The sequence below is a fragment of the Diadema antillarum genome, unplaced genomic scaffold, assembly GCF_040938485.1.
Source record: "Diadema antillarum isolate AM-2024a unplaced genomic scaffold, OU_Dant_1.0 seq00000248_RagTag, whole genome shotgun sequence".
NCBI lineage: Eukaryota > Metazoa > Echinodermata > Echinoidea > Diadematoida > Diadematidae > Diadema > Diadema antillarum.
In genome coordinates, this window is record NW_027271292.1 from 174,189 (window position 1) to 201,181 (window position 26,993).

At 37.8% G+C, this 26,993-nt stretch overlaps 1 protein-coding gene across 1 annotated transcript; it reads left to right on the forward strand.

Annotated features, from left to right (window-relative positions):
- The first annotated feature begins 1,627 nt into the window (after positions 1–1,627).
- Positions 1,628–26,477, forward strand: LOC139729596 (sphingosine-1-phosphate lyase 1-like). Its single transcript, XM_071640522.1, has 15 exons — positions 1,628–1,933; positions 3,687–3,834; positions 4,596–4,663; positions 5,737–5,887; positions 6,878–6,954; positions 8,358–8,486; positions 9,277–9,365; positions 10,050–10,158; positions 10,781–10,879; positions 15,903–16,049; positions 19,034–19,154; positions 20,997–21,114; positions 21,866–22,012; positions 25,039–25,156; positions 26,027–26,477. Exons 1-15 carry the CDS (start codon positions 1,898–1,900, stop codon positions 26,132–26,134), a joined length of 1,665 nt encoding a protein of 554 aa, XP_071496623.1. The 5' UTR covers positions 1,628–1,897; the 3' UTR covers positions 26,135–26,477.
- Positions 26,478–26,993: the final 516 nt, after the last annotated feature.

Below are 26,993 nucleotides of genomic sequence, written 5' to 3' on the forward strand. Positions count from 1 at the left end.
CATGGAAAAAATCGCACTTTACAGTGATTTGCTTTGACTTTTACACAAATAATTAAACAATCACTCATTATTCTGAATTTTTAAGCATGGTCTAATTGCATATTTCTCTATCTCTTTTCATGAGCATATAGGCCAACAGTGAAGTATTATTGATATGTCCACCATCCGCTTCAATGGCCACCCGGCATCTTTTCCTCATACTGTTAACTAAAAGTAATTGTACTTGGCGCTGCTCAATGTTGGCCCATGCTCTCTGCAAGATGCGCTGAAATTCTTGCAGTGAAGTGTCATTGGATCTTTCACCTTCTTGCTCGCTTTCCACTTAATGATATCCCAAAGATTCTCTATTGGATCATACTGCCCTACTTTGGCAAAAGGAAGCAAGTGACATACCATCCGAATTTGAGTTATTGATGTTTTCATAATTCACATAATGAGCCCTTCTTCCAGGCAAAATTTCATGCAGAAACACCCATCCTACTAAGCAATATGATAGATAAAACATCATAATCCATTGACGTCGACCAGTGTAAATAACAGACACTTTTTGCTCTTTTACGAGAAATGTCACTTTTGTCACTTGCTTCCTTTTGCCAAAGTAGGGCAGTATAGTCAGGGGATCTTGCAGGCCACTCCATACGTTAATTCGATGCCATTTCCCTCAACGAACTGATCTACAACTTGAACGCGATGAGGTCATTGTCATCCATGAAAATTTTGCAGACGCGGCCGCATCGATGCAAAATGGCCATTTTGAAAGCACATTAATGTGATCAACCCAAATTGGAATTAAAAAGCACATGGCTTCAACCAACAATTTCATACGAAATGGTCTATTGTTTAAAAAGTATGCATAATATCTGTTTAATAGGGAAGCACAATGTACCTGAAGAAATTCCTGAGAATTACATAACAATTTAAAAAGGTCATTCGCTAACTTGCAGAGGAAATGTACACAATAAAATGCTTCTTTTTCCCCCATTTTGAAATAAAATGCATTTTCTCACACAAATAATGATATCTGGTGGCAATGATATGCCATTCATGTTATGAGTAATGAAATTCTTTATCCAATCCCGTTTGAATTATGAATATCGGTAAAATACCCTTTGACTATAGTTTGAGATGTAATTATCCAAAAATGCAAGGGGGGGACTTACTTTTTTGGTTGAGTGCATAGTTATCATAGGCATGAACAAGAAATGGCAGCAGCTATTAGTCACTATGAAGATGTGAGGTGACCTGGCTCAACTCTCCCACACTTCCCCTAGGTTTCTTCATAAATTACATTGGGGGCAGAAGAATGTTGTTGTTTTTTTTAACACCGAATTATATGGAAAAAAGACGAAGTGACGATGACGGCAAAATGGTCATTTCGTCGACGAAATGACTGTTTTTGTACCGAAGTATGTCATGCGTCGGCGCCACAGAACTCTTTCTGTGGTCGGCGCCCCCATGGCCATGGACAGCTCGCACCAGCTCGCAGGCTACTGCATTAGTATCACACAGATCTAACACTCACTGTGCAACGTACGCAGTTCCAGTGAATATTACGTAAGTTGAGTAGTTTACGGAGTTGAAGTTCATCCTCTTCTGCCTACCAAGGAGGCATTGGATTGACGTTCGTGAGGTGTCAGAGTCCAACATTTAGATAAAATGGGAGCACTGCATGCTGCAGAAACACCCTCGGACGCTGTACGTATAACCGCCCCCTGTTGAACAGATGATTTGCCTTTCCGTCAGAGAAGGCAATCGCCATTCGTTTATAGTTCGAGACCACAAGCACAATAGTCGCCCGATCTTTCCCGATCGCTCTCCCCGACCGGCGATCACCAGCCACGGCCGCTGTCCAGCCCCTACGCCTACATACATGTTGTAAAGTTTCCATAGAGGCGAAATGGAAGACTTTCTTCACACACTTGTGGACAATGGAGTAAGTATGATTGCCTACTTATCAAATGGCCTAAATGTGGCATATGATACAGATGAATATTTGACTTTTCTCCATAAGTTTTACCGGTAGGCCCTATGCTAACAAGTGCAGATTGTTTGTTGTGCCATGCTACCGCTGTCTAGATCACGTTGATTATGTTGATATGCGCTACTTCCGCAAGCATGCATGATGACACAGATTGATGAGCACAGAAGAATAATCGAAGAATTCTAAATTGATTTCTAGTATCTTAATTAGACCCCCCCCCCCACCATCGCTGCATGCATGTTGTATGCATGTTGTCCATTGCCTTCTTTTTGATGCAATGACAATTCATTTCAAGAAGTAGGAATCTATTTGTATTGCTTGTTTGTAACTTGACCCCCCCCCCCCCAGTTTATACTCAAGATTGCATCTTTAATTGGCCCAGACAATGCCAATGGATGGCATTGCTGTTCATTTGGTGGTTGTTGTATTAAAACCTGTCCAACACACAAGCATTAGTAATGATGATGTCAGATGGTGATGATGATGATGATAATGATAATTAATGGTAATGATAATAATAATAATAATGATAACAGCAACAATAATACATGTATCACTAAGAATAAGAATAAGAATGATAATGGTACCAAGGGTAATTATAATTAAAAGGGTATTTATATTGTATAATGCCCATTACTGCTCAATCTGAGCACTCAAAGCTAGAAGAGGGTATGAAAAAACTCACACACATCATAAAGAAAAGAGATAGGGGAAAGAAAGAGAATTCAGACATTGAATCATCGATAATCATAATGCTAAAAGTGTGGCCAGAAGCTTCATGTCTGCATATCATGCCCGAAAAGTAAATAACCCAACCAAGAGAGACTATTGTAAAAGGAAAAAAAGTATAAAAAAGGAAGGAAATTTATGATAACTGACATGATTACAAACATATAAAAAAGACCAACATTAGGAAAGATTAGAGAAATTTCAAATGGCACTATTATAGCAAGAATTAAGAGGGTATCAATAATAATGTCAGAAAAACAAAGGATATGCCAATGATACACACTGTAGGTGGAAAATAGTTTAACATAGGGAAACAAAGGTCAATTACAAGTAGAGTATGATCAAATGGAAATTGATAGAATTATGACAAGAAATAAAAGGGAAAGAGTCTACTTTTTGTACAGATAAAGATATTTTTAGCATCAAGATATTCTCATTTCCTACACTTGTTAGAAAAAAAAAGAAAAAAAAAATCTAAATTGGTATGACCAGTGTAGGATGACAGCAATCACCCCACACTGCCCAGTTATGTTTGTAACTCTCTCGCTGGAAACTAAGGGCACTAGGTAGCACATATGTTCAAAGATGATGTCATGGAAATCAAGAGGACTTGTGAACAGTGGGAACGGTGAACTATCAAACTCTAATGAGGCAGTCCCTAGTGAATACAGTACCAGGTCTACAGGTCTACAAATGTTAATGACTGCTAAGCTTCTTTGTCTTACAAGCAGATCTTGGGACATGAGTCTGTTTAAGGCAGCTCTTGTGGACCCAACAAGTTTAGATAGGACTGTGTGTCTAGACTAGCTGGTGTTAGAATCAGATGCAGTTTGTACAAGTGACATCCAGTCCTGCCTGCCATAATATTACTTTGGTGCTTATTGAGTCATATTTCACCAATTGTAATGAGAATAGTTTATTGTGACTATCAGGCATAAATGAAATAGTTTCACAAGTTATGTGTGTTCTCCAGTAGTTTTCTGCAGCTCTGGTAGTCGCCGAAACCCTTGATCATGTTGACGATGTCCTTTCGGAATGGCCACCTGTCCAGCTGGTTCTGATTACTGCCATTGCTGTCATTGCCCTTCTCTCTCTTCACAGATGGGTATGGGACTCACATTTGAGTGAGTAGACTGATTTCCACAGCATATTCCTATTTTACCACAACATTAATAATAGGATCTATTTTGAAGATTTTTTTTTTCTAACCTCCCCACCCCAAACTTTCTACCCCTGAAGTTTACTCGTAAGTGTTATTTGTTCATTATCACTGTACAATGTGTATCTTCATCAACAAGCATCTAAATGTATAGTAATATTAGGGGTAGGGTGTTTAGTCTACAAGTTAATACACATTCAGTGACAAAGTAATGATCTCGGTCATGATAATTTGCATATAGACCAGCCATAACTGATGCTGAATGTTTGGTCTATCTACTCGATGACCTCAGTGCATTACAACATATTATATGCTTTTTGTATTACATCTTTATTTATGGCTTTGTTTAAAGCCATACAACATTTACTTGTTTGTTATTCTTCCATGCCCCCTGGCGGGGCCGTTCAAAAATAAAATTCATTGTCGTTGTCATTGTCATTGTCACAACATATCATGCTGACCAACAAGGAGATATGATCTCCCTCTCTCTCTCTCTCTCTCTCTCTCTCTCTCTCTCTCTATGCAACCTCACGTCAAGGGAAGTCATAGTACAAATTATGGCTGTCTATCTATTCATTGTGTGTAACATCTTATACACCTCTTGGAATGTTCAAAAAGCAATTTTCCTTAGATTTTGTGTGAATTTAGCATGAGAGATGAAAGACTACATATCAGTATTTGTGAAAGCATTCTCTTAACGTATGTTTATTACCGGTATTCTTTTAGCCTTGCTTGAAAGAGGAAAGAGGAAATTCTTCAGGATGCTTCGAAGCGCCCCATACATCGGCAGAAAGGTAATACCAGATGACATAGCAACAATCATATTGTCCTGAACATGATGTGGACGCTGACATCAAAAGTGTACTGTATACATGGCATATTTCACAATGTTTTTATTTTTCAGGCCATTGGTACAGCTTTCTGCTTGAAGTCCCCCCCCCCCCCCCCCCTTTGTTCATGTTGTTGTTATTTCACCCCTTTCCTATCCTTCACCTCTTTGTTGTTCCTGATCTTGTTTGATGTTGCCTTCCTATTCATCCTTATCCTTCACAGGTTGCCCTCTTTATAATCCCATCACTGGCCTTTCCCCTCCCTTTTGTTTGCTCTACCCTTTTCTTTAATCCCCCCCCCCTTTATACCCATTTGGCTCCCTAATTGACACCTAACCTTCCCCATTTGTTTTCTGTGTTCCATGTCCTCTGTATGTTTGTCATTTTGCCTGTGATGAAGATTCTGCTGGGATTGAAAGCTAATTCCCCACAAGACTCCTGTTTTTATTTTTGCAAATTTTGCAAGTCAGCTTATACATGTATTTGTGAAAATCAACTCATGAGGATAGTACCTACTGTAATGCAAATGCTTTGTATGACATTTTCCAATCTTAGAAATCTTAATTTTTTTTCCTGAAAAGGGATAGACTTTGTTCTCATTCTATCACTATGCGTCTTGATTGTAAATTAAACCACATGCAAAAGTGTCATGCAAGTCCCAGTTCACAAAATATTACACTTCAAAAGGAATATAAATGGCATATATAGTGCAACCTCAGTTAACCTAATGATACAATTACTGCGTGTACTATTTATGAATGAAGATTTATCTGCAATACTGCAGGATTTGTCGATGTAATGACTACATGGGCAGAGTAGTGATAAGTGCAGAAGATTTGTATAATACAAATGTTTGCATTAAGACGACTATAGGGCTACAGACTCTCAAGGAGTCATTTCTAAGAGATATGGATTACTTCCAATAATTTGCTATGCAGCTTGTAGGCTAACAAAGTTGTTTGACTTCATTGTTTGATTGCAAATGTCATATGCTCTGTTGTATTTTGTCTTCTCTTTTTTTTGTGATCATTTTCAAGATTCAAGAGGAGCTGACCACAACAAAAGCCAACATTGCAAAGTCATCCTTCAAGCTTCCCAAGGGACAGAGCTACCAGACCTGCCTCCCACAGACAGGAATGGGGAAAGATGAGCTCATGGATTGCATTAAGAAAAACTACAAGAATGTTGGTAAGCAAAAGGTTATCATGAGTATATTATACTGAACCAAAAAACAAAGAAATGCAAAGAAAGAAAGAGGCACATCGAATTACTCTACAGAAACAAGTTACTGTAAAACCAGAAATTTTTGTGAATTTCGTGAGGAGCCAAGTGCTCAAAATTCAATATGCAGGAAACTTCTTGTCTTAACTATGCATTGAATACCAGTGACAATTTTTGACAATTTCATCCTGCCAGAAAGGCCGTCTGCTCCAAATCGCGAACATTTCTGTCTGTGACTATTTCTGCTCTTACAGTAAACTTTCCCAAATTAGTCATCTGTCTATAGCTACTACTTTTAAGAGGCTGGGCATGTAATCCATGCATCTGACATACAATGCCATACCGCATATCTGTGGTTGTGTTGGTATTAAAGCATAATACCATGTACAGTTAAGTCTGTCTATAGAGGCTACCTAAGGAGACAGTAGGAGTAGATATTATAGACAGGTGACTGCAATAGACATGCTATCTGACATTTTGTGTGTATTGCATGCATGTTCATGTATTGTCATTGCATGCATCTGTAAGCATCTACTGAGCTCAACCTTGATTGTACATCTTCATATGAGTTTAATAAAAAACAAGCACACACTACGTAAGAAAAAGGCGATAAAATTCTGCGATGCTTGCACTTTTCACACGGAAAGATAACAAATATTGATAGAAGAAACTTTAATCTTTCTATTGAAAGTGTTTTCTGGCTCTGTCTCTCTTATGAGATGTTGGCAGTATGTCTTTATAAAAAGCAATACTTTCTATGGGACAGCCCCTTTGTGCAACACAATATGGGTAGTCATATCCATGTGTGCTGGTTGTGCCTCGTTCCATGCGTCTACACCATATTCTTATGATTTGATATTTTATGTATTAAAATCAGCAGTCCTTCAGACCAACGAAGATTGCATTTATGTAGAGGACTGACTGTTGGCACTTGTCCTGTCTTTTTTTTCTGTGCAGAAGAGATAGCATGGCAGGAGGGCAAAGTATCAGGAACAGTTTACATTGGAGATGAGAACAAGGAGCTCATGGGCAAGGTAAACATGTCATGAAATAATGTGATGAGCATGGACTGATTCTTAATTTACATTTTGTGACCAGAAAAAGGCAGTCTTGTGAAAGTAATGCATTTAATGACAATATGAGAGAAGTATAGGAAATGTGTGATGAACATACAAATTTGATGTGATGTGTATGACTGGGGTGCACGTCACGAGACCAACACCCACGGGTCGTATACAACCTACAAGTTTTACAGCCCACAAGTCATACAGCTCCCGAGTGAAACAGCCTACAAGTCATACAGCCCACAAGATTGACATCAAGTAAAATAGGCCTACGAGTTATACAGCCCATGAGTTCGACACTTACGCAAAAAAAGGCTCACAAGACCGACACTACGTAAACAAAGACACAAAGTAAACTTGCTTCCGTACAGGCACAGTATGCCTGTAATGGGAGAGATTGTAGGGTATTCTTGAAGAAGTGTAATGCAATTGATTAATATAGATGGATGATTTAGAGTGAAGTGGTACTGCAGTCCCAAATAATAAATATAGTAATGATGATGATCATGATAATGATTGTGATCAATGTAGTGATGAGAATAATAAAAAGATTCCCGAATACTTTGCAGGATGGTTGGTATGGTCTATCTGTTTGAGGTTAGGGGTCATGTGCCATTTACAAGCAATCAACTCTGCAGATTTGTATAGTATTGAGCATTTGCCATCCTGCAACAATATTTTGGGATATTTTGCAATAGCATTTCACATGATAACGTGTCATGTCTTGCACTATTAGGCAAATATCAGCATACTGGTGACAATATGTACCTTTTTTCATGACAATCTATGCAGCCATATTGAATAGAACACACAAAGCACATCTTGGCATCAGATTTGTAATTGCAATTGATTGACCTCACATTTTATCTGTGATATCAGACTAACTCTGTTCATGCCATGGAATTGCAAACAAATGCAAAGTTGCATTTGATTCATATGGCTCAAGTAGCAATTGTAATCAGTTGTAACTTTCTAGGTAATAGACCCTTATTGATTTAACTCATCATACTCAAACAAAGAATTATAAAACCATAAGGTTAGGGTACTTGAGAAAAGGTCAGAACCAGTTAGACATAACAATTCCAGTAATATTCATGAATCATGGAAGACATTACCAGCGTTGTATAACTTGAGTTATTTGTATATTTTCTGCAACTTGCCAAGTACTGCAGTCACAAATATCTTGATTCCAACTAAAGTTTTGATAACCTTTTCAACTTATAACACTTCCACTTTTTGTCATTGTTAAACTGTTATTCCTCAACTTGCGCATATTAACCATAAGACAGCAATCTATCGTTATTTAGAACATACAGATGTGGCACTTACATCAGTGTATGTAGAAGAGTGATGGTAATCCTTGTTGATTATAGGTTTTTGAGATGTTTTCTGGAGCCAATTTGCTACAGCCTGGTGTCTTCCCAGGACCACGAAAGATGGAGGCAGAGATTGTGGCAATGTGTTGCAATCTCTTCAAGGGAGGACCTAATGCTTGTGGAACAGTGAGTTGATTGGACCTTTATGGTTTACAAGTATGTCTTTACATGTGTGTGACAAATACTACAGCCTAGATTGTGAAGTTAATCTATCATATTTAGCTCTGATAAGTATAGCTCTTGGCCATAATGAAGTTTCAATACTAAAGTTGTGATTGTATGAAGTGTAGAGTAGTTATATGAGAGGAGATTTGCCAGAATTTTGTGGAACTTAATACATTGCTTCACATGTAAGAATACATCTCCATTTCTTCCCCATTTGTGGATTAGGGTATACTTTCTCCTTTTTCCTTTTTTATATTACTATTGTTTTGTTTGTTTCTTTGTTGGAGGGGGAGCACTGTTGATCTTACTCTATCTTGTACAGACATGATGAAGATATGATGAATGTTTAAAGTATATTTACAGCAAAGATCACGAGCATGAAACTGTTGTGAATATTGCAAGGAGCCAGAATTCGCGTAAAGTAAAATGCACATGAAAGTTTTTATCTACACAATACATTACTTGTAAATGCAAGTCTCAAATTCATCCATTTCATGAGAGTTACATGCTGCAAAAAAGGCTGTCAGGATTGTTGATTTTCTAAATTGTGTAGGTGTGATTTATCGTCCGTGGAATATAGTTCAACATGATATGAATGAAGCCTGATTATTTCCTGCTATTTTATCTTCGATGGATAAATCTGTGCTGAAAGATTTGTACAGGTACTCCAGGAAATCCTATGAGCTTGTAGACATGTTATTCAGTATTGTAGCTGGTGTAGAATCGTTTATCATACACATGTGTTTGACAGACAACTTCTGGAGGTACAGAGAGTCTCCTGCTTGCCTGTCTGGCCTACAGAGAGTATGCAGCAGCCAAAGGGATCACCAAACCTGAAATGTAAGTTATTAGCCTCTATTAGTTTAACAGAGAAACACATCATAGACATTAAGCTCACTACAGTCATCTGATATGTGATACACATTAGGGACAAAGGCCTACATGATACACATTGACCAAGATTGCATGCCTGGATAATGTATCAGTTTGTGTATTAGCATTGAGAGGCAGATTGGGGAAGACTGATTTCATACCTTTGTCTCCAATCTACTTTCAATATTTTACAGCCAAACATTATTTGATATGACCCACACCTTAGTATATACCAGAAAGCACACTGTGGAGACATTTTACTGTGTGACATTATGAATATCAATACTGTGTCTTGCATGTCTTCAACTATCAAGAAGGGATTTGTCTGCAAATCTTGTCAAAGACTGAGTTTTGCCGCATTTGATTATAACATTTGTGAAATTCTGCAATCACCAGACATTTACACAGGATCATTTGGAAATCCTGGGCAACAAATTATAAAAAGTACAGTCTGGTATATGTTGGGTAAACTACAGGAACAAGTCTATGGTTGGTTTTGAAATGAAAATAGAGTTGATCTATATATTTTTTTTGATTTCTGACAATTCAAATGAAGCATCGTAACTATGGATTATTTCTTTGAAGGAAGCTGGCAAGATGAATTCTATGTCTATGGTCCTAGCTTGGATCATTTTATCCTTGTCTTTATAGTCTCCTACCAGACTCTGGACATGCCGCATTTGAGAAGGCAGCACACATGTTTGACATGAGAATTGTTCACTCACCTTTGGAAAAGGAGTCTTACAGAGCTGATGTCAAGGTTCGGGACATTAATTTGCCATTTGAAAAATTTTCTGTACTAATTTGACGACCACATATGATCCATGTATAGTCTGCATTGGATAGAGTAAAACAAACAATCTCCACTCCCACTACTGTACTCCTTTATGCAATGCATGTCAAGGGAGAACCTCAAGCCTTTAACACATAGAAGACTAGTTGCAAGTATTCTTGGGAGTGCTTTAGCAATATCAGCTTGTCCTCAACAGATTATTCCTTGGCTCTGCGTAACTGTACAACCAATTTCTGTTCAAAGCATTTCATAATGTAACTGTGCAAACCTAGTAGTAAAGGAAAGGAGGTGTTTTTGTATTTCTTGCCATACATACAAATGAGCTGAGCAATGCACAGCAATACCTTATTCTTGACCCTTGATGTGAATAGAAAGGTACTTAACTCTGAATTCTGTGTGTTGTTACAACTAGTGCGCTATTTTTGCACGCACACAAGTAGATATTGTATGAAAGAATGTCAACAAAACATGTGAGTATTTTGGTACACGTGAGAGAAAATTATCATTGAAGAATGCTTGGCACTGGCTTTCATCTCATTAATGCCAGTTCTGATGCATGGTTTGGTATTGATATCCTTTTATTATGCAGGCCCTGAAGAAACTGATAAGTAAGAATACCTGCATGATAGCTATCTCAGCTCCATGCTTCCCTCATGGCATCATCGACCCTGTTGAAGACATTGCCAAGGTTTGTACCGATTGAGATACGTTCAATTCAAATCTTAGGGATATGAAACTTGTAGTTTATATCTTTTATTGCTTTAACTTCTTTCTTTTTAAAGTAAATCTTATTCATTTGAAGTCCTGAGTGGTAACAGCCTCTCAGAGTGAGAAAATAACATTTGTGATGTAAAATTTCCTAACAATGTTTATATGAAAGTCACTTTGAAAGTCACTTCTTTTTTTTTTTTGGACAGTGCTGAGAATTCAAAGTTGATACCTTGACTGCTTGTTTGATGCCACAGCTGTGATGTGCATCTGAGCAGATAGCTGATATTAAAGGAAAGTAATTATGACCATGCATTATTTTTTGGGGGGCGTAGTGATAGGATAATGTGATAATGTGATGGCACAGCCATTCTTAATCACACTTATAATCACATATCGTCGCTGGGGTGTCAAGACCTCGTATCTACACAATGTCAAATGTTCAGGAGAGCCAAAAAAACATGGCGGCCAAAGCACTGTGGCGAATGGGATAGCCTTTCCTTTGACATGCCGTGGTGGCTTCATTTTTAGAGTAAGACAGTTGGGATTTGGACAGGACATCACTCAACCCATTATTTGACCATTAATCCAAAAAAGTCATTTTCACCAAAATTGCAGATACAAGGTCTCGTCACCCCAGCGACAATATATGCTTTAATGTCTTTAAAGTGCAACACACATTCAGTAGGAGAATGTCACTGCTTATTGGGAAGTAAAGTAGGATCTTACGTATTCCAAAAAGGAATGCAAAGATAAATGTAAATTTTAGCATGAGAGGTAAAGTAAAATGACTGCTGGTAAGCTTCAGTTTCTTCAAGAAAAAGATAATGAATGATGTCATTTGTCAGAGATGAGATTTAGTGGACCACAAATTGCACTTTGAAGGGATGGTATAGCATTGGTTACATATCTCAACCATATCAAAACCAATTTTCGTCAAATAAACTTTGAATTCGTCTTTGAATAGAATTGTATGTTCTTTCACATTTCATAAGAGGGTTCTCATCTCACAAAAGATTGGGAAATCTGAAGTCAGCCATCTTAACCAAAACTATACCATCCCTTTAACAGAAGGTTAACTTAAGGTTTAACGGAAGGATTCAAGCCCAAATGTATATGTGATTGGAAGCCTGATAATGAAATGGTAAAATCATTTACACAGTGTATGTGCCATAGAGTTTCAGTGGGACTGGAATTCTTCCCAAGATGAAGTAAGTGCACAGTCCCTGTAGGTGTGGGTTTGATGTACGTAATGATCCACCGTTAAGCTCTTTACCACTATCATATGATGGAAAAGTGCTGTGTATCACAACAACTGTCCCAAATGTGAGTTAGGCAATATCTGTAGTTACTGTAGTTGAAGAACTAAAAAGACTAAAAAGGTACATTGGTTGATATCCTGCTTTTTTCATTAGTTGTGTGTACAGTTTTCAGTATTATACACATAGATACATTATCTATGTCCGAGTGTTTGTTTGATATTATGGAGTCAAAAGGGTCCTGAGCTTTTGGTCGTAGCAGAATCTTTGTCAGAGGCAAAATGACAAACATGTAGGGAAAGCAATCACAGATATGGACTACATACAACAAGTCACATACACAGTCTGAGGAGGGCTAGGGACATGGAACGATGAAAACAAAAGGGATGGATTTAAAATTTGAGGCAGGGAATCAAGCAGGTATTAAAAAGGGCAATTAAGGCTACTGGGTGAACAGACAAAAGGCAGAGGTGGGCCAGTGATAATCTCAAGGATCATAGGGGGCAACCTGTGAAGGATAAAGATGAATAGGGAGGCAACATCAAACAAGATTTGAAGGTACAACAGGAGGATAAGGGGTAGGAAAAGAGTGAAATAGCCACAGCAAGGGTGGGGGGAGTACTGAACAAGTAAAGAGCCACCTCTTTTGTTTGCACTGTTCTGTGTCCCCAGCCCTCCTCAGACTGCTTCTTGTATGTAGTTCATAAATGTGATTACTTTCCTTACTTATTTGTCATTTTGCCTCAAGATTCTACCAGGATTGAAAGCTCAGGCCCATTTTGACTCCATTTGTAACCCTGCACCTCAAAACAAACAAAAAGTAGCCAGACATGAATTTTTAGTTAAGACCATATGTGACCCGCTACAACAAAATGATCCTAAAGTCGGGCGAGGTCGATTATTTGAAAATTGCATGATATAATCCCCTAATCTTTCTGCTTTAAATTGATATACAACACATTTTATAAAAATAATGGGCTGCGGAGATATCGATGGTTAAAAGAGAGCATGTCGAGACGTCTGGAAAATCACTGTTTCGAGAAAAGCGCCCTAAAAGTCTTCCTTTCGACGCAATCGCGATCAAGGGACACGCTAGTCAGTTTTCACCTCTGGACAATAGAAGGTAAGCCCTTGCAACCCCCGAAGAGTTCATTCAAGCACATCAGCGTCGGCGGTCTCCTCACCAACCAATCAGTGACCAGGACGTGAGAAGCGGGTGAGCATAGCGCACCCCGCCCGCACGCACCAGTCGACTGGGCAGTGTGCGAGCTTCACGCTTCGGTTAGCAGCAAGCAGCAAACTGACCAATGAGATCACTCTGGTCGTTGTTAGGGGCGGAGCCTATCTGTGGCGCTCAATCCAAATTTCCGAACCAGTTTCTGCTTCGTTGAAACGCAAAAAAAAAAAAAAATGGCTCAGAAAAATGCTATTTTTAAAATCTTTCCTTTGATCATTTTGCTTCAAAATGTGGACAGATGATAGAAGACATGTTAGACTCCAATAATATATCAAAATCAGAAAATCGTAGGTTTTGACCAATTTTAATGCTCTGACTTCAAACTCGATTTTCACGGCTTCGACCGTGCGCGACTTTAGGACCTTTTTGTTGTAGCGGGTCACATATTCTGAAAGAAAAGACTTTAAGCTTTAAAATGATGTATAACTCAAATCAAATGAACTCTCCTAACCTATCTAAATATTGGAAAGAAAGCACTAACTTAGGAAAAGTGTGAACTGAGAAAAGAGGCTCTGAAGTACAGTGTCTATTCAAGCGCTTAATCTTTACCAAACGGTGCTGGCTGTGTGATGAATGGGACAAAAAACAGGAAGTAAACCACCAGAGTAACAACAATGAAGAGATTATCAGATTAAACTGAAATTAAGCATGCCTCATTAACACATTCTTTCCATAATTAATGCCAACTTTCAAAGCAGTAGCACTATCCTTTCAAACGTAATTAGAGTTGGAAGTGAAGAGTGTGGACAAGGTTTTTCAGAAATGAAAAAGGGATTCTGAAGACACACTATTCTACCAAAAATGTTCGAGATAAACTGCTAAAAAACACACTTTCCTGCCCATTTTATGATACCAAATTTTAGGATAATGTAAAGGAAGACCCGCTCTTTCAGAAAATATGAAAAAGTCAAGTTCGGCTAGGTTGACCCATTTCACTTATTTTCAGTCCTCACGCAAAATCAGTGTGTGCGACTTTATATTCGTTTTGAGGTGCACTGTCACATTTACTCCATTGGTCCCTTATTGAATAAGCAGCTTTGAACAGTTTTTTATGCCTCCGCCACGAAGTGGTGCCGGAGGCATTATGTTTTCGGGTTGTCCGTCCGTCCGTCCGTCCGTCCGTCCGTCCGTCCGTCCGTCCTTCCGTCCGTCCGTCCGTCCGTCCGTCCTTCCGTCCGTCCGTCTTTCCGTCCGTCCGTAATGAATTTTGTGGACAAGGTAACTATCAAAACCTGTTGAGGTATCCTAATGAAACTTGGCTTGTATGTGTATTAGGGGGTGAAGTTATGCCTATCAACTTTTGGGTGCACGTGCTCAAGGTCAAAGGTCAAAAGGTCAAGGTCAAATACATAAAATTTCACTATTTCCACCATATCTATGCAATGCCTGAAGATATTTTCTTGAAACTTACTGTATACATGTATTACCCAATTTAGATTCTCTGGTGAAAGTTTGGGTCATGAGGTCAAAGGTCAAAGGTCAAAAGGTCGAGTAAAAGTATTAAAACTTCTTTTTTTTTCTCTGTAAATTGGAAAATTGTTCAAGGTATCTTCATGGAACATAGTATATACATGTACTGACTGGCAGTGATTATCTAGAGAATGTAGGGTTCATGGGGTCAAAGGTCAGGGGTAAAAGGTCAAGTGCAACACTTCAAAATTTTGCCATTTCCCTCATGTTCATGCAATGCCAGCAGGATTTTTTTTTTTACACTTGGTGTATGCATGTGTAACCTAATAGAAATTCTCTGGAGAGTTTTTTCTTTTCCTTTCTTTTTTTGCCTCAAAGGTCAAAAGGTCAAAGATCAAGTGATGGTGCTGAACTAACTTTTTCCTCCATATCTTGGAAGTGGCTCAATTTATCGTGAAACTTACTGCATATTTATGCATGTTCTACCTGAAAGTGATTATCTTATGAATTTTAGGGTCAAAGGCCAGATGAACATGGTAACAATTTACTATTCAGTACAAAAATTGCACTTTTTCTCCATACCCGTACCATGAAAATTACTCAATGCATAAATGTATGAATGGGTCAAAGTCAAGTTAAAGTCCTTAAATCCCCAAATACATGCTCTCCTATTCATCCAATTAAACCAAGGTCAAGGAAGGTGAACATTCAACACATTTGTGACAAACTTGTCATTTCAATATTTTGCCAGTTTTGTGAAGATGTAATCACACATTGTCCACCTTTACTATCTAGACCTATTAGGAGAATCATGCATTATGGCGGAGGCATACCAGTCGCCATAGCGACATTTCTAGTTTTTATTATATGTTTTGTCATTTTTTTTACTACTGTTTGATATTACCTAACAATGTTAAGGAATGTCACTACTTGTAATCTCATGGTGTATTCATGTAGCTGAGTAAAACAAAATAATTTTATGTAAATGATGATATTCTTTCAAACTTGTCATTAAAGCTGCTCTATGCAAGAGCATGTACATTTTCCTAAAACTAATTGTGTTTATCCTCTGACTGGCTTTGCTATGTACACTCCAGCTTGGTATAGAATACCAAATACCAGTGCACATTGACATGTGTATGGGAGGCTTCTTGTACCCCTTCCTAAGGATGGCAGGCCATGATCTGCCACCAGCAGACTTCTCTGTACCAGGTGTGACAAGCATCTCAGCTGACCTTCACAAGGTATGTGAGGAGAGATATCCATACATGTCTAGACTTGATTCATCCATAGTGAGAGGAGCATGTATTTTTATTTGTGCAGTACATGCAACATACATCATGAATAAAGAATAAATATCATTAGTGATTAAGAGAAAGGATGTGACAATGTAAACTAACATTGATGTTAGTGGCGAAGAACTGAAGAAAATAGAGGAAAAGAGAGAGAGAGAGGAAAAAAAATTATAAAACCTTGATTGGAGAGCCATTTAGAATACATAAATCTTTATTTTCTTCAGCTTTAAATAGACAAAACAGTTGTATAGATTTAAAAAAAAAAAGAAGAAGAAAATGATGCAGTTGCCAAACATCAGTCTTCTGATTTTGGTATTTTTCAAGTCTGTAAACTTCAAATATTCCAATTTTACTGCCACAGAAATTGTACAGAATAGCCAGCTGTTTATCAGAGAGTCTAAAAATTGGCCTTGAAGTTTTTAGTCAGAAACTTAAGAGGCCAGGTAATATCATAGTAACATGCTTCATAGAAATGGAAACTTCAAATTTCAAAACATTCTTTTACTTTGAATTCGATCAATGGAGATGGTTAAGACAGCAATTTTTTTAAATTTTTAAATTTGGTATATTTTGCAATGATATCCATATTCTGCAATTTTCTTGGCTTCAAGATAATGCAGTGGGTCACATATGTCCATTTGTATACCATTGCAAATTTTGATTAAAAAAAGAGATATTTATATTTGTATATATTTCATGCTAAAGATATTTTTACCTCTTTTGATTGGCAAAATATGGATGTGAGATCTCTCTACCTACAATTTTTGTATGTTAGATTAAAAAAAAAGAAAGAATGAGCATGACACTTCTTTCAGTAAGTCAAGGGCTCAGAAAAATGTTCAACCTTCATAAAATAGTGAGCTTTAGCTCTGTGACACAAACACTAGGACGATGCAGCCTCCTGGGTTGGACATTGGAAATAGCTGTCTCGTGCATGTGTAGTACACCATTTTATGCCTAATTAACATCTTCGCATTTCCATTGCAGATCTACAGCTTGCTAATATCTAACATGCTGAAATTTCACATATTCTAGAGGATTTTCTTACCAGCAATATTGACCTACAATGTATATTATGTTATCATGAGGGTTGCACATAGAGATACAGTTGTATATACGGAAATATTTTTTAGTGTAATCTCTATAGGGTTACAATACTATGTCCGAGAACTGAAGTCCCCGAACTGTAATCATTTCTTTTCAAGCTTGAGACAACAAGACAGGTCTAAAGTTCACCAGACATCATTGATAAGTGATAGCATCACACAGTATAAAGTGCAAAAGACTGTGTCAAGGTGCCTACATCTTTAAAGGAGAATGTCGCTCTGTCTTCATGTTGTATGAATAAAGTAAAATCAAATGAAGAGAACAGTGGACGTTTCATTAGAGGCTGTTCATATTGTATAAACAAATTTTACATGTTTTCACATATTGTGATAAGGAGTGCAACCACTTAGAATAGTTGTGTGTTTGTTTGTTTGTTTGCTTTTGCAAATAAAAAAGATTAAAAACTACAACTCCATCAACTCTGTGCATTAATTGTTATGTCATTACACATCTACTAGTGTATGAAGTACAGTAAAACATTCTTGTATTTGATTTTAACAAAGAAGGAATAGATGAAGTTTTTAATGCAAGTCAATGGGAGTCTATGAGGTAAAATCATCACAACATCATTTTATTTCCATCCTATGCGTGATTTGTGAACAATATTACTACAATGTATAGAGCAAGTAATGTGCTTTCACAGTCCCGTTACTTCAATATATTATGATTTGTTTTAAAAGAAAAGTCTGTGTGTATGACCATTTCATTTAATCAGATATAATTTGAACATGAAAAAGAGTTCTCCTTTAATGTTATCCATAGACATCTTTAGTGGTGCATGAAATAAATGTTATAGGTATCTGGACCAAAGGGAATATTTGTTCTTGTTCTAATTACTTTAATTGCTGGGATATCAGTGGAAAGGTTATCATGAAGCATATGCTGTGACAGAGGGCACACCATAAACTGAATCTAAAACAGCTGACGGCATGTAGCAGAGTGAGATAGCAGGGGCATTTACCACACTGATTTTGTACTGTAGCACAGAATCAACGAGATCTCGGCCATCGGTGGTGCAATCGCGATGAAATTTTGCATGCGTGAGACCCACGTCACAATTTACAAGATTGTGTCATAAGATTTTTTGAAACAATCAATTTCTAATTTCAATTAATTATGCAAATTAAGCTCAAGATCATATTTTAGCCTAATTAAAAGCATTGAGAGTCTAATTTTTGATCTGTAAATCTGTTTTAGCATATTCAACAATTGTACAGCTGTACATCACAAAAACTTCCAAAACTCATTTCAATTTTTATGTATCTTATTGTTTTCAGAATTTCTTATGTATTTCCTTGTTTGCCAACTTTTGTTTTTTCAGTGTTTTTTCATTGGAAATTGTCACTGACCACTTTTCTACCATAATTAGCACAAAATTAATCAAGGAAAGTGATTAATTGTAAAAATAATCAGGTTTTTATGACTTTCATGACAGAGCACTGCTTTCCATAGGAAATGTACACAAAATCACAAAATTGTGCCCGTTTTGGGGCGACATTCCGTTACAAAAATGGGCGTTGCTTCGCAAAAGTGTACGCGGACGTTGCAAATTTGGTCTCAAAAGTTGCGCGAGACTTGAACAAACAAAGTCAAGAAGCCTCGCGACAAGGCCTGTTCACGCTACAGAATTATAGCGCAAAACATCGGCCCTTTTAGGGTTAACCCGTTGATGACAAGTCCCGAGTGTACTCGGGCAGGTGTCTATGGAAAATGTGTGTTGTAGCAAAATCAAACCGTCCTCAACAGGTTAGGAATAGCTTTGAATACTTGTTAATTTTCTCTAATAATTGTTATTGTCCTTACCTTGCCATCTCTCCTGCCTCCAGTATGGACTTGCACCAAAGGGAAGCTCTGTCTTAATGTACAGTGACCCCAAGTATCGTCAAGGTCAATTCTTTGTCAGCACTGACTGGACTGGAGGCATCTATGCATCTCCAACATTAGCAGGTTCTTCTTACCTTCACATTTTTGCACTTGTATGTCTTTGTTCATTCATTCCATATACTTAGTTGGTCGATGCTAGAAATCGGTGCTAGAAATTTTCGATAAACTTTTAATAAAAGTGTAAACAAAAGGAAACAGTACAAAAATAAATATTCATTTGTGTACACTACAACAGAGTATGTGTTTTGAATGGCTCAATATGTAATGGAGAATCACAGCAACCAAATGAGGTTTAACTACCTGTATATCAAAACCTATTTCATATTGTCCTACCTTGGAGAAAATATACAATGTATTTATGCTATGGGAAGCAATATTGGGGCATGTTGTTCAAGATGTAGGAAATATCCACTAACTCACAAAATTCAGGCATATAAATCTACAAAATCATGATAAGTGTACACAGTGTTAAAAAGAAAAGTCATCAGCATTTGTGATCCTGCATCACAGAACCCATCAAAAGTCCCAGAAATTCATTTTTCACCAGGCCTGAGAATTTGTCCTGTGGTTTTATGGCATTGGAGCTTTCCTGTTCATCCTAATTCAAAGTTTTGAGGCACAAACTTATGTTTAAGTCGTTTTTAACAGTTTGACCCATTTTTTTTTGGTCACATATTTATTTTTCTCTGTTTTTCACTCATGAGCTATTTGAAAGGGAGCTTAATTGGAACGCCAACAGAAACCTCTAAAACAATCAGCAGTAACATTCATAATTTGACATATTCAGAAATAAAAAGGTTATCTAGGTTATAATAGTGTACAAGGTCTTCAGATAATCAAATAATCCGTCATAAAGTTTTGAATCCTTTCCTGTTTCACACACAAGAATGGAGGATTCAGTGTGATGGAGTAAAATCACAACTTTACAGCTCTTTTTCTCAGAAGTATCAAGTTGAACATGTTCAACTTTTCATTTTGGTAGTTTAGGAACATTCTATTATGATGCTTTTACTGTATATAATATGTATAGCACTTTAAAAGTCGTTAGACTACTGTGACTAAAGGCTGGATCTGATCAAGGCTCGTCATACAGGTGTAAGTCATGCATCTTTTTGGAAGTCATACGCAACAGACTCTTCAACAAATAGATTCCTTGAAGATTCATTGGTCAAAGTCATAATTTGGCATTGAAGTACATGTACTGAGAGAGTGGACATGTTTTTGCAGTGGCCATATTTTTGTTCATTTAGTGTGACCAGAAACTAGCATGAAAATAAAGGCATGGCCATGCAAATATTTTTGCATGTTATGTGGTCCACTGATTCCATCTTGATTCCATGGAATTAAACATATGCAAACTTTGTCATACCCAGCAAAGTGTGCAAAAAAAGAAATCACTTTTCCATTATATGGGCAAACTGATGACAGCTACTTTGAATGTGGGAATTTTGGAATTCCTGATGTTTAGGTAAATCCAGAGTACATATGAAATGTAATTTGTTCACTGTGAAGAAGTCTGTTTGCAGTAAAGTTGGCAGTTGCAAACCTATTGAAGAACTGTAAAATTTGAGGTGCCTGATTTTTTATTTTTTCAGTGTGAACCTGATAATAAAACTAGGCCATCCTTGTTTTATATGGCAGAATAAAAAGGCATACAGGGCATGCTTTCGTAGTGAACAGAATTTTACATATTGCAATTTTTACTTGGTATGTCCTTTGCTTGTATCATGTATTGGCAGGAGATGGATAAATCAGCGCATTGTTTACTAAACAAACTTTGAGTATCTGCTGTCTAACATGGTAGATTTTAGATCACAGCTGCACAATGAAACTAGGCCATCCTGGATTTATATGGCAGAGTAAAAAAGCATATTACGTTTCCTCTCTTATTGTTTTAATGTACAGGGAGCCGTTCTGGTGCCATTACTGCTACAGCTTGGGCCTCAATGATGCTACAGGGAGTGCAGGGATACATACGACATGCAGAGTCTGTGGTCAACATGAGACAAATGATAGAGGAAAGGTAACTAGCAAATAAATTAACCTCCCACTATTCTCTGAGAGCCTTCAATGCTCTAAAAACAAGATTATTTTTTGCAGGTGGACAGAGAATAGGCAGGTTGGTAATCCACCTGTACGAAAGCAGTCAAGCAGTACCAGCGATCCCTTACCACGGTCAACTACATGTGCCATTGAACGTATTTGAACGTATTGATTGGTCACAAGGTATGAATTGAGTGTGCACTGATGGGCTCAAAAACTCTTTTGTTCTACACAAAGTAAGCACCTGAAGAGGGTCAGCAAATGTGAATTTGTACTGAGCTCAGCGTGATTGCTATGCACATCTTCATACATGTAGAGTTTTAGATCAAAACAGATGCACACCACATTTGAAAAAGGGTAAATAATACTGCTATAAACACAGTTTTCATACAAAAGCAAAACTGATATTGATAGAAGAAACAGTCTCTAATCTTCCTATCAAAGCCATTTTACTGGGCAGCATAACACAGTTATACATGAATTTACCGTAGGCCACGAATGCAGGCACTCTTGTCTAGATTTTGGGAATCTGGTATACCAGGTTCCCGTATATCAGTTGACACCATGGGAACCTTATATACCAGGCTTCCGCAAGGAACGGGTTAAGACTCACAGTTTCTGAATACACAGAACACGGATTTCATAACAACGAAAAATTGTACCCTCTCATATGTCAGCTTTTATGCAGACACACAGTGTGTGATTCTTATCGTTTTACTACTTTTCCACAGACTGAGAAAGATTCCTGGTCTCAAAGTACTGGGCAGACCAAAGATGAGTCAGGTTTGCATCGTGTCTGAGGAGTTTGACATCTATCGTCTTGGAGCCGGTCTTACAGCCAGGGGATGGCAACTTTACACTGTCCAGAAACCTGCAGGGTAAACCTCTTCTCAGCATCTTTTTCAGGTTTATTATTATTATGTGACAATACCAACACAGCCTGTTGTAAGACATAACAAATTTAAAGTTTTCCCTAGTACAAAATATTGTGTAGCAAAAGAGCTGAAAGCTGCTTATCCAATAGTGGCGAGTCGAAAGGGGCCTGAGCTTTCAATCCTAGCAGAAATTTTATCGGAGGCAAAATGACAAACAGGCAGGGAAAGCAACCACATAATATATACGGACTACACACAACAAGCACAGTCAGGGGAGGGCTAGGGACACGGAACAAAGAAAACAAAAGGGAGGGGTTGGAGGTCATGGGCAAGGTCCTGAGCCCAAGAGGGGGATTAAAGCTGAAGGGTGGACAGACAAAAGGCAGAGGAGGGTCAGTGATGATCCTGAGGACCATGGGGGCAACCTGTGAAGGATAAGGATGAATAGGGAGGCAACATCAAACCAGATAAGAAACAACCAAGGGATAAAGAAAGGAAAAGGGTAAAATGCAATGTAGCAACAGCATGAGTGGGGGGGGGGGGGGGGGGGGGGCACTGAGCAGGCAGAAAGCAAAAAATTCAAAGGGAGAGATATGCATGCATGTATATGCATATATATATATATATATATATATATATAGGAAGAGTTTGTTCGCAAAAACCGATAAGTCCATATTTGCCAAATGGAGATATTTGCGATTAAAGGTCAGGAAAAATAAGGAGAATAATAAGAAAATTTTTGCTTCTTTTGACCATAACTTCAAAAATGTACCTTTATATGTAGTGACCTATATATCATTTAAAAGGTATTATTTTGTACTTTATGGCAGAGACCGTACTTCAAAAATTGACTTATCGGTTTTTGTGAACAAACTCTTCATATATATATATATATATATATATATATATATATATATATACACTCAGCAAAAAAAGTAAGTTCCCCCCTAGCATTTGTGGATATATCTCAAAAAGTATTCAACCGATTTTCATAATTCAAGCGGAAATGGATAAAAAATTTTATTACTCATAACATGAGTGGCAAATCATTGCCACCAGATATCATTATTGGGGTGAAAAAATGCATTTTGTGTCAAAATGCATGGAAACAAAAGTTGCACTTTAGTGATTTGCAATGACTTTTACACAAATAATCAAACAATCACTCATGATTCTGAACATTTAAAGGGGAAGGCTAGTAACTGATCAGTGGGAATCAGTGGAAATCCTGGGAGATGATTGTTCCAATCCTTATGGGATTCATTCAAGAGTTCATTGTATATCTATTGTTGTGTGAAAATGATTTGCTTCAGAACGGTCTCATATTCAAGTAATGTGCAGATTAATGCTCCGTCACTGACCAGGGACGCTAACCTGGAAGCATTAAACTGCACATTACTTGAATATGAGACCATTCTGAAGCAAATCATTTTCACACAACAATAGATATACAATGAACTCTTGAATGAATCCCATAAGGATTGGAACAATCATCTCCCAGCATTTCCACTGATTCCCACTGATCAGTTACTAGCCTTCCCCTTTAAGCATGGGTTATTGCATATTTCTCTATTTCTTTCTTTTCATGAGCATATAGTGAAGTATTTGATAATTGATATGTCCACCACCCGCAATGACCAGCCGCCATCTCCTCCTCATACTGTTAACTAAAGTTTGTACTTGGCGCTGCTCAATGTTGGCCCATAATCACGCTCTCTGCAAGATGCGCTGAAATTCTTGCAGTGAAGTGTCATCTTTCAACTTCTTGCTCGCTTTCCACTTAATGATATCCCAAAGATTCTCTACTGGATTACAGTCAGGGGATCTTGCAGGCCACTCCATACGTTCGATGCTATTTCCCTCAGCAAACTGATCTTCAACTTGAGGGCATGATGCAAAATGCCCACAGGCACATTAATGTGATCAACCTAAATTGGAATTACAAATCACATGGCTTCTACCAATATTTTCATATTGAGAAGGCCTATTGTTCAAAAAGTATGCATACCATCTGTTTAATAGGGAAGCACATTGTACCTGAAACAATTCCTGAGAATTACACAATTTAAACAGATCATTTGATAACTTACATAGGAAATGTATACAATATGCTCCCTATGGCCTAAAGTGCAACTTTTTTTTTCATGCATTTTGACATAAAATGCAATTTTTTACGCCAATAATGATATCTGGTGGCGATGATATGCCATTCATGTTATGAGTAATGAAATTCCCTATCCATTCTCGTTCGAATTATGAACATCCGTAAAATACTTTTTGAGATATATCCAAAAATGTTAGGGGGGAACTTACTTTTTTTGCTAAGTGTATATATATATATATGTATATATTGTAACACAACTGGGCCGTTGTGTGTTGATGTCGGGGCTCTCATGTCTTTGCATACATAGGACTCAATTCTCTCTCATCACTGCATTCGTACAGACAAGAAAGTACAAATAATTACTCCGGTATAGCCATGGCAATTGAATTGCAATGACACAAGTGCTTCACTTGCCTTTATTCTTGGCAGCTTGACGAATAAAATGGAGGAAAGTATAGCACGACGTTGACCGCAGCCCTTCACAATGTAACCAACTGCTCATACTGACTGCCTACACGTTGTCCTTTCCCGGACGTGGCTAGAATGCAACTGCCTCTTACTCAGTACACATACATTTATTCATAACGCGCATGTCTAAACGCACGCCCCGTCCGTATCCAGATGCTCTAACCTGCGTGCACGCACTGTCATGACTTACATCACGACATCACTTTGTTACAATATATAACTGTTTTTATCTTCAAGTTGGAATAATCCTTTTAATGCCATTCCGTATTGTATTTTCACATTACCTTCATGCTGCTGGTAGAATTAGTTTGATAATTTAATTAGAATTTAGCAAAGGAAAGAATTCTCTTTCCAGAGAAAGAAAGAAAACTTGTTACATTCCCTACACTGCCCACCAGTGGAGCGAGGTGATTTATTGTGACTGTAATGAAATCTGACCTGCTCTCTCCTCTATCAGCCTCTGTCTTGTGGTGACTGATCTTCTACAGCAGCACACAGCCAGACAGCTTCTCTCTGATGTCGAGGAATGCACAGCAGAGATTATGAAGGACCCTTTGGCTAAAGCAGAAGGCATGGTGGGTGCAATACAATATACATAGGAACTGAAGTACTATAACGTCGCTTGGGCGACAGGACCTCGTATCTACAAAATGTCAAATGTTCAGGAGAGCCAAAAAACATGGCGGCCAAAGCACTATAGCAAATGGGATAGCCTCTCCTTTGACATGCCATGGTGGCTTCATTTTTGGAGTAAGACAGTTGGGATTTGGACAGGACATCACTTAACCAATTATTTAACTATTAATCCAAAAAAGTCATTTTCACCAAAATTTCAGATACAAGGTCTTGTCACCCCAGCGACGATATATAGGTTGAGTATCTGTGTGTTTGGTGTGTTTGATGGAGACCCTGTGTGCTGGCTTGAGTACCTGTACACCTGTATATTGTTTCAAGACACTGTGAGTGTGATGGAGTACCCGTGTGTTGATGGAGTGCCTTTGTGCCACATATGTTGGAAGAAAATGCAAGCTTGAGTTTTGCAACAGGAAGTTATGTGGTTATGATTGCTACCATTCAAAAAAATAAATAAAAAAATAAATAAAAAATGACGCTCTGCTCTTGAAAGTGCATTGATCATGGTAAAGTAGGCTTAACTTTGTATTTTCTATTTGTGTTGCAATTTGAGACACACATTGAGTTGCAGTTTGTTATCCTTCCACAAGATTATCTATCCTTTGTACAATTCAAACATGCTTTTAATGATTGTCATTTGTGGCAGATTCTTGCACTGTAAAGAATTTGCACCTCTTGAGTTTTACTAGTCATCAGTCAGTAAGAATCAAAATTTGTATGAAGCTTTCTCTTCTCGTATGACCAACATCTACCCTCCTCTGCAAATCAAATTCTACTCCTGAGGAACATTAACTTTGCATTCTTTATTGCAGGCCGCTATCTACGGCATGGCAGAAACACTACCAGATCGTTCTCTCGTAGCAGATTTTGTGTGTGGCTACCTGGATGCCTTCTACAGTACAGACAACCAAACAGAATGAAGAGGATGCTCACCATTCCTGTCCAACTGAGTCACTTGAGAGGAGTGAGCTCAGGCCAATTAAATCAATGATAACATATGTACTAATAGTGAATCGTCACAAGTGCAGTGGTACAAGATTTCACACAAGGTGAAAAATGAAGAGCTGTGCCATCTTTTACCAAGTACGAAGTCTTGTTCCATCACACAAGTGAAAACCATATGCTACATTGCATTTGCTTTGTATAATACCTCAAATGTCAATGAATGTGGTCTGCAGTGATTCTTGAATATGGTATAGAAATGGCAACGATTTTTGCATGAAAGGCATGAATGGTTGTACATATTGTGTCATCTGAGGTGTGCAATGGTGCGAAAACTACAAGTTGATCGTGATCCTAACTTATGATTCAATAGAAATTGGTAACATCAGTCATGCAATATCCAAAACTGCTCGGCAAAAATTGCATACCCGGTAGCTCAACAGCATGCAGTCTGTGGTACTTTAAAACTGCATGAAGAGTGATGAGCAATCACCAATTTGATAGCTGCAATAATTTCATATGTTGCATACAGCCTCTTTGTGTAACACTGTCAAACCTATGCATTTCACATCAGGCAGTGTTGGGCATTCCTTATCATTTTTTAATATCTGCATTTTCTAAAATTCAGCATTATATGAAGATCTTCCCGTCCATTTATGTACAATGCATAATACATTGCTATGCACTTGGGAAAACCACTTTTTGTTTGTCTTGATATGTGTGAATGATCTTCCTGTTTTCATGTAATGTATATGAAGCACTACTAAAAGTGTATGTTTGTTTTGTTTTATTGTTTGTTTGTTTGTTTGCTTTTTTTTTTGGGGGGGGGGGGGGGCA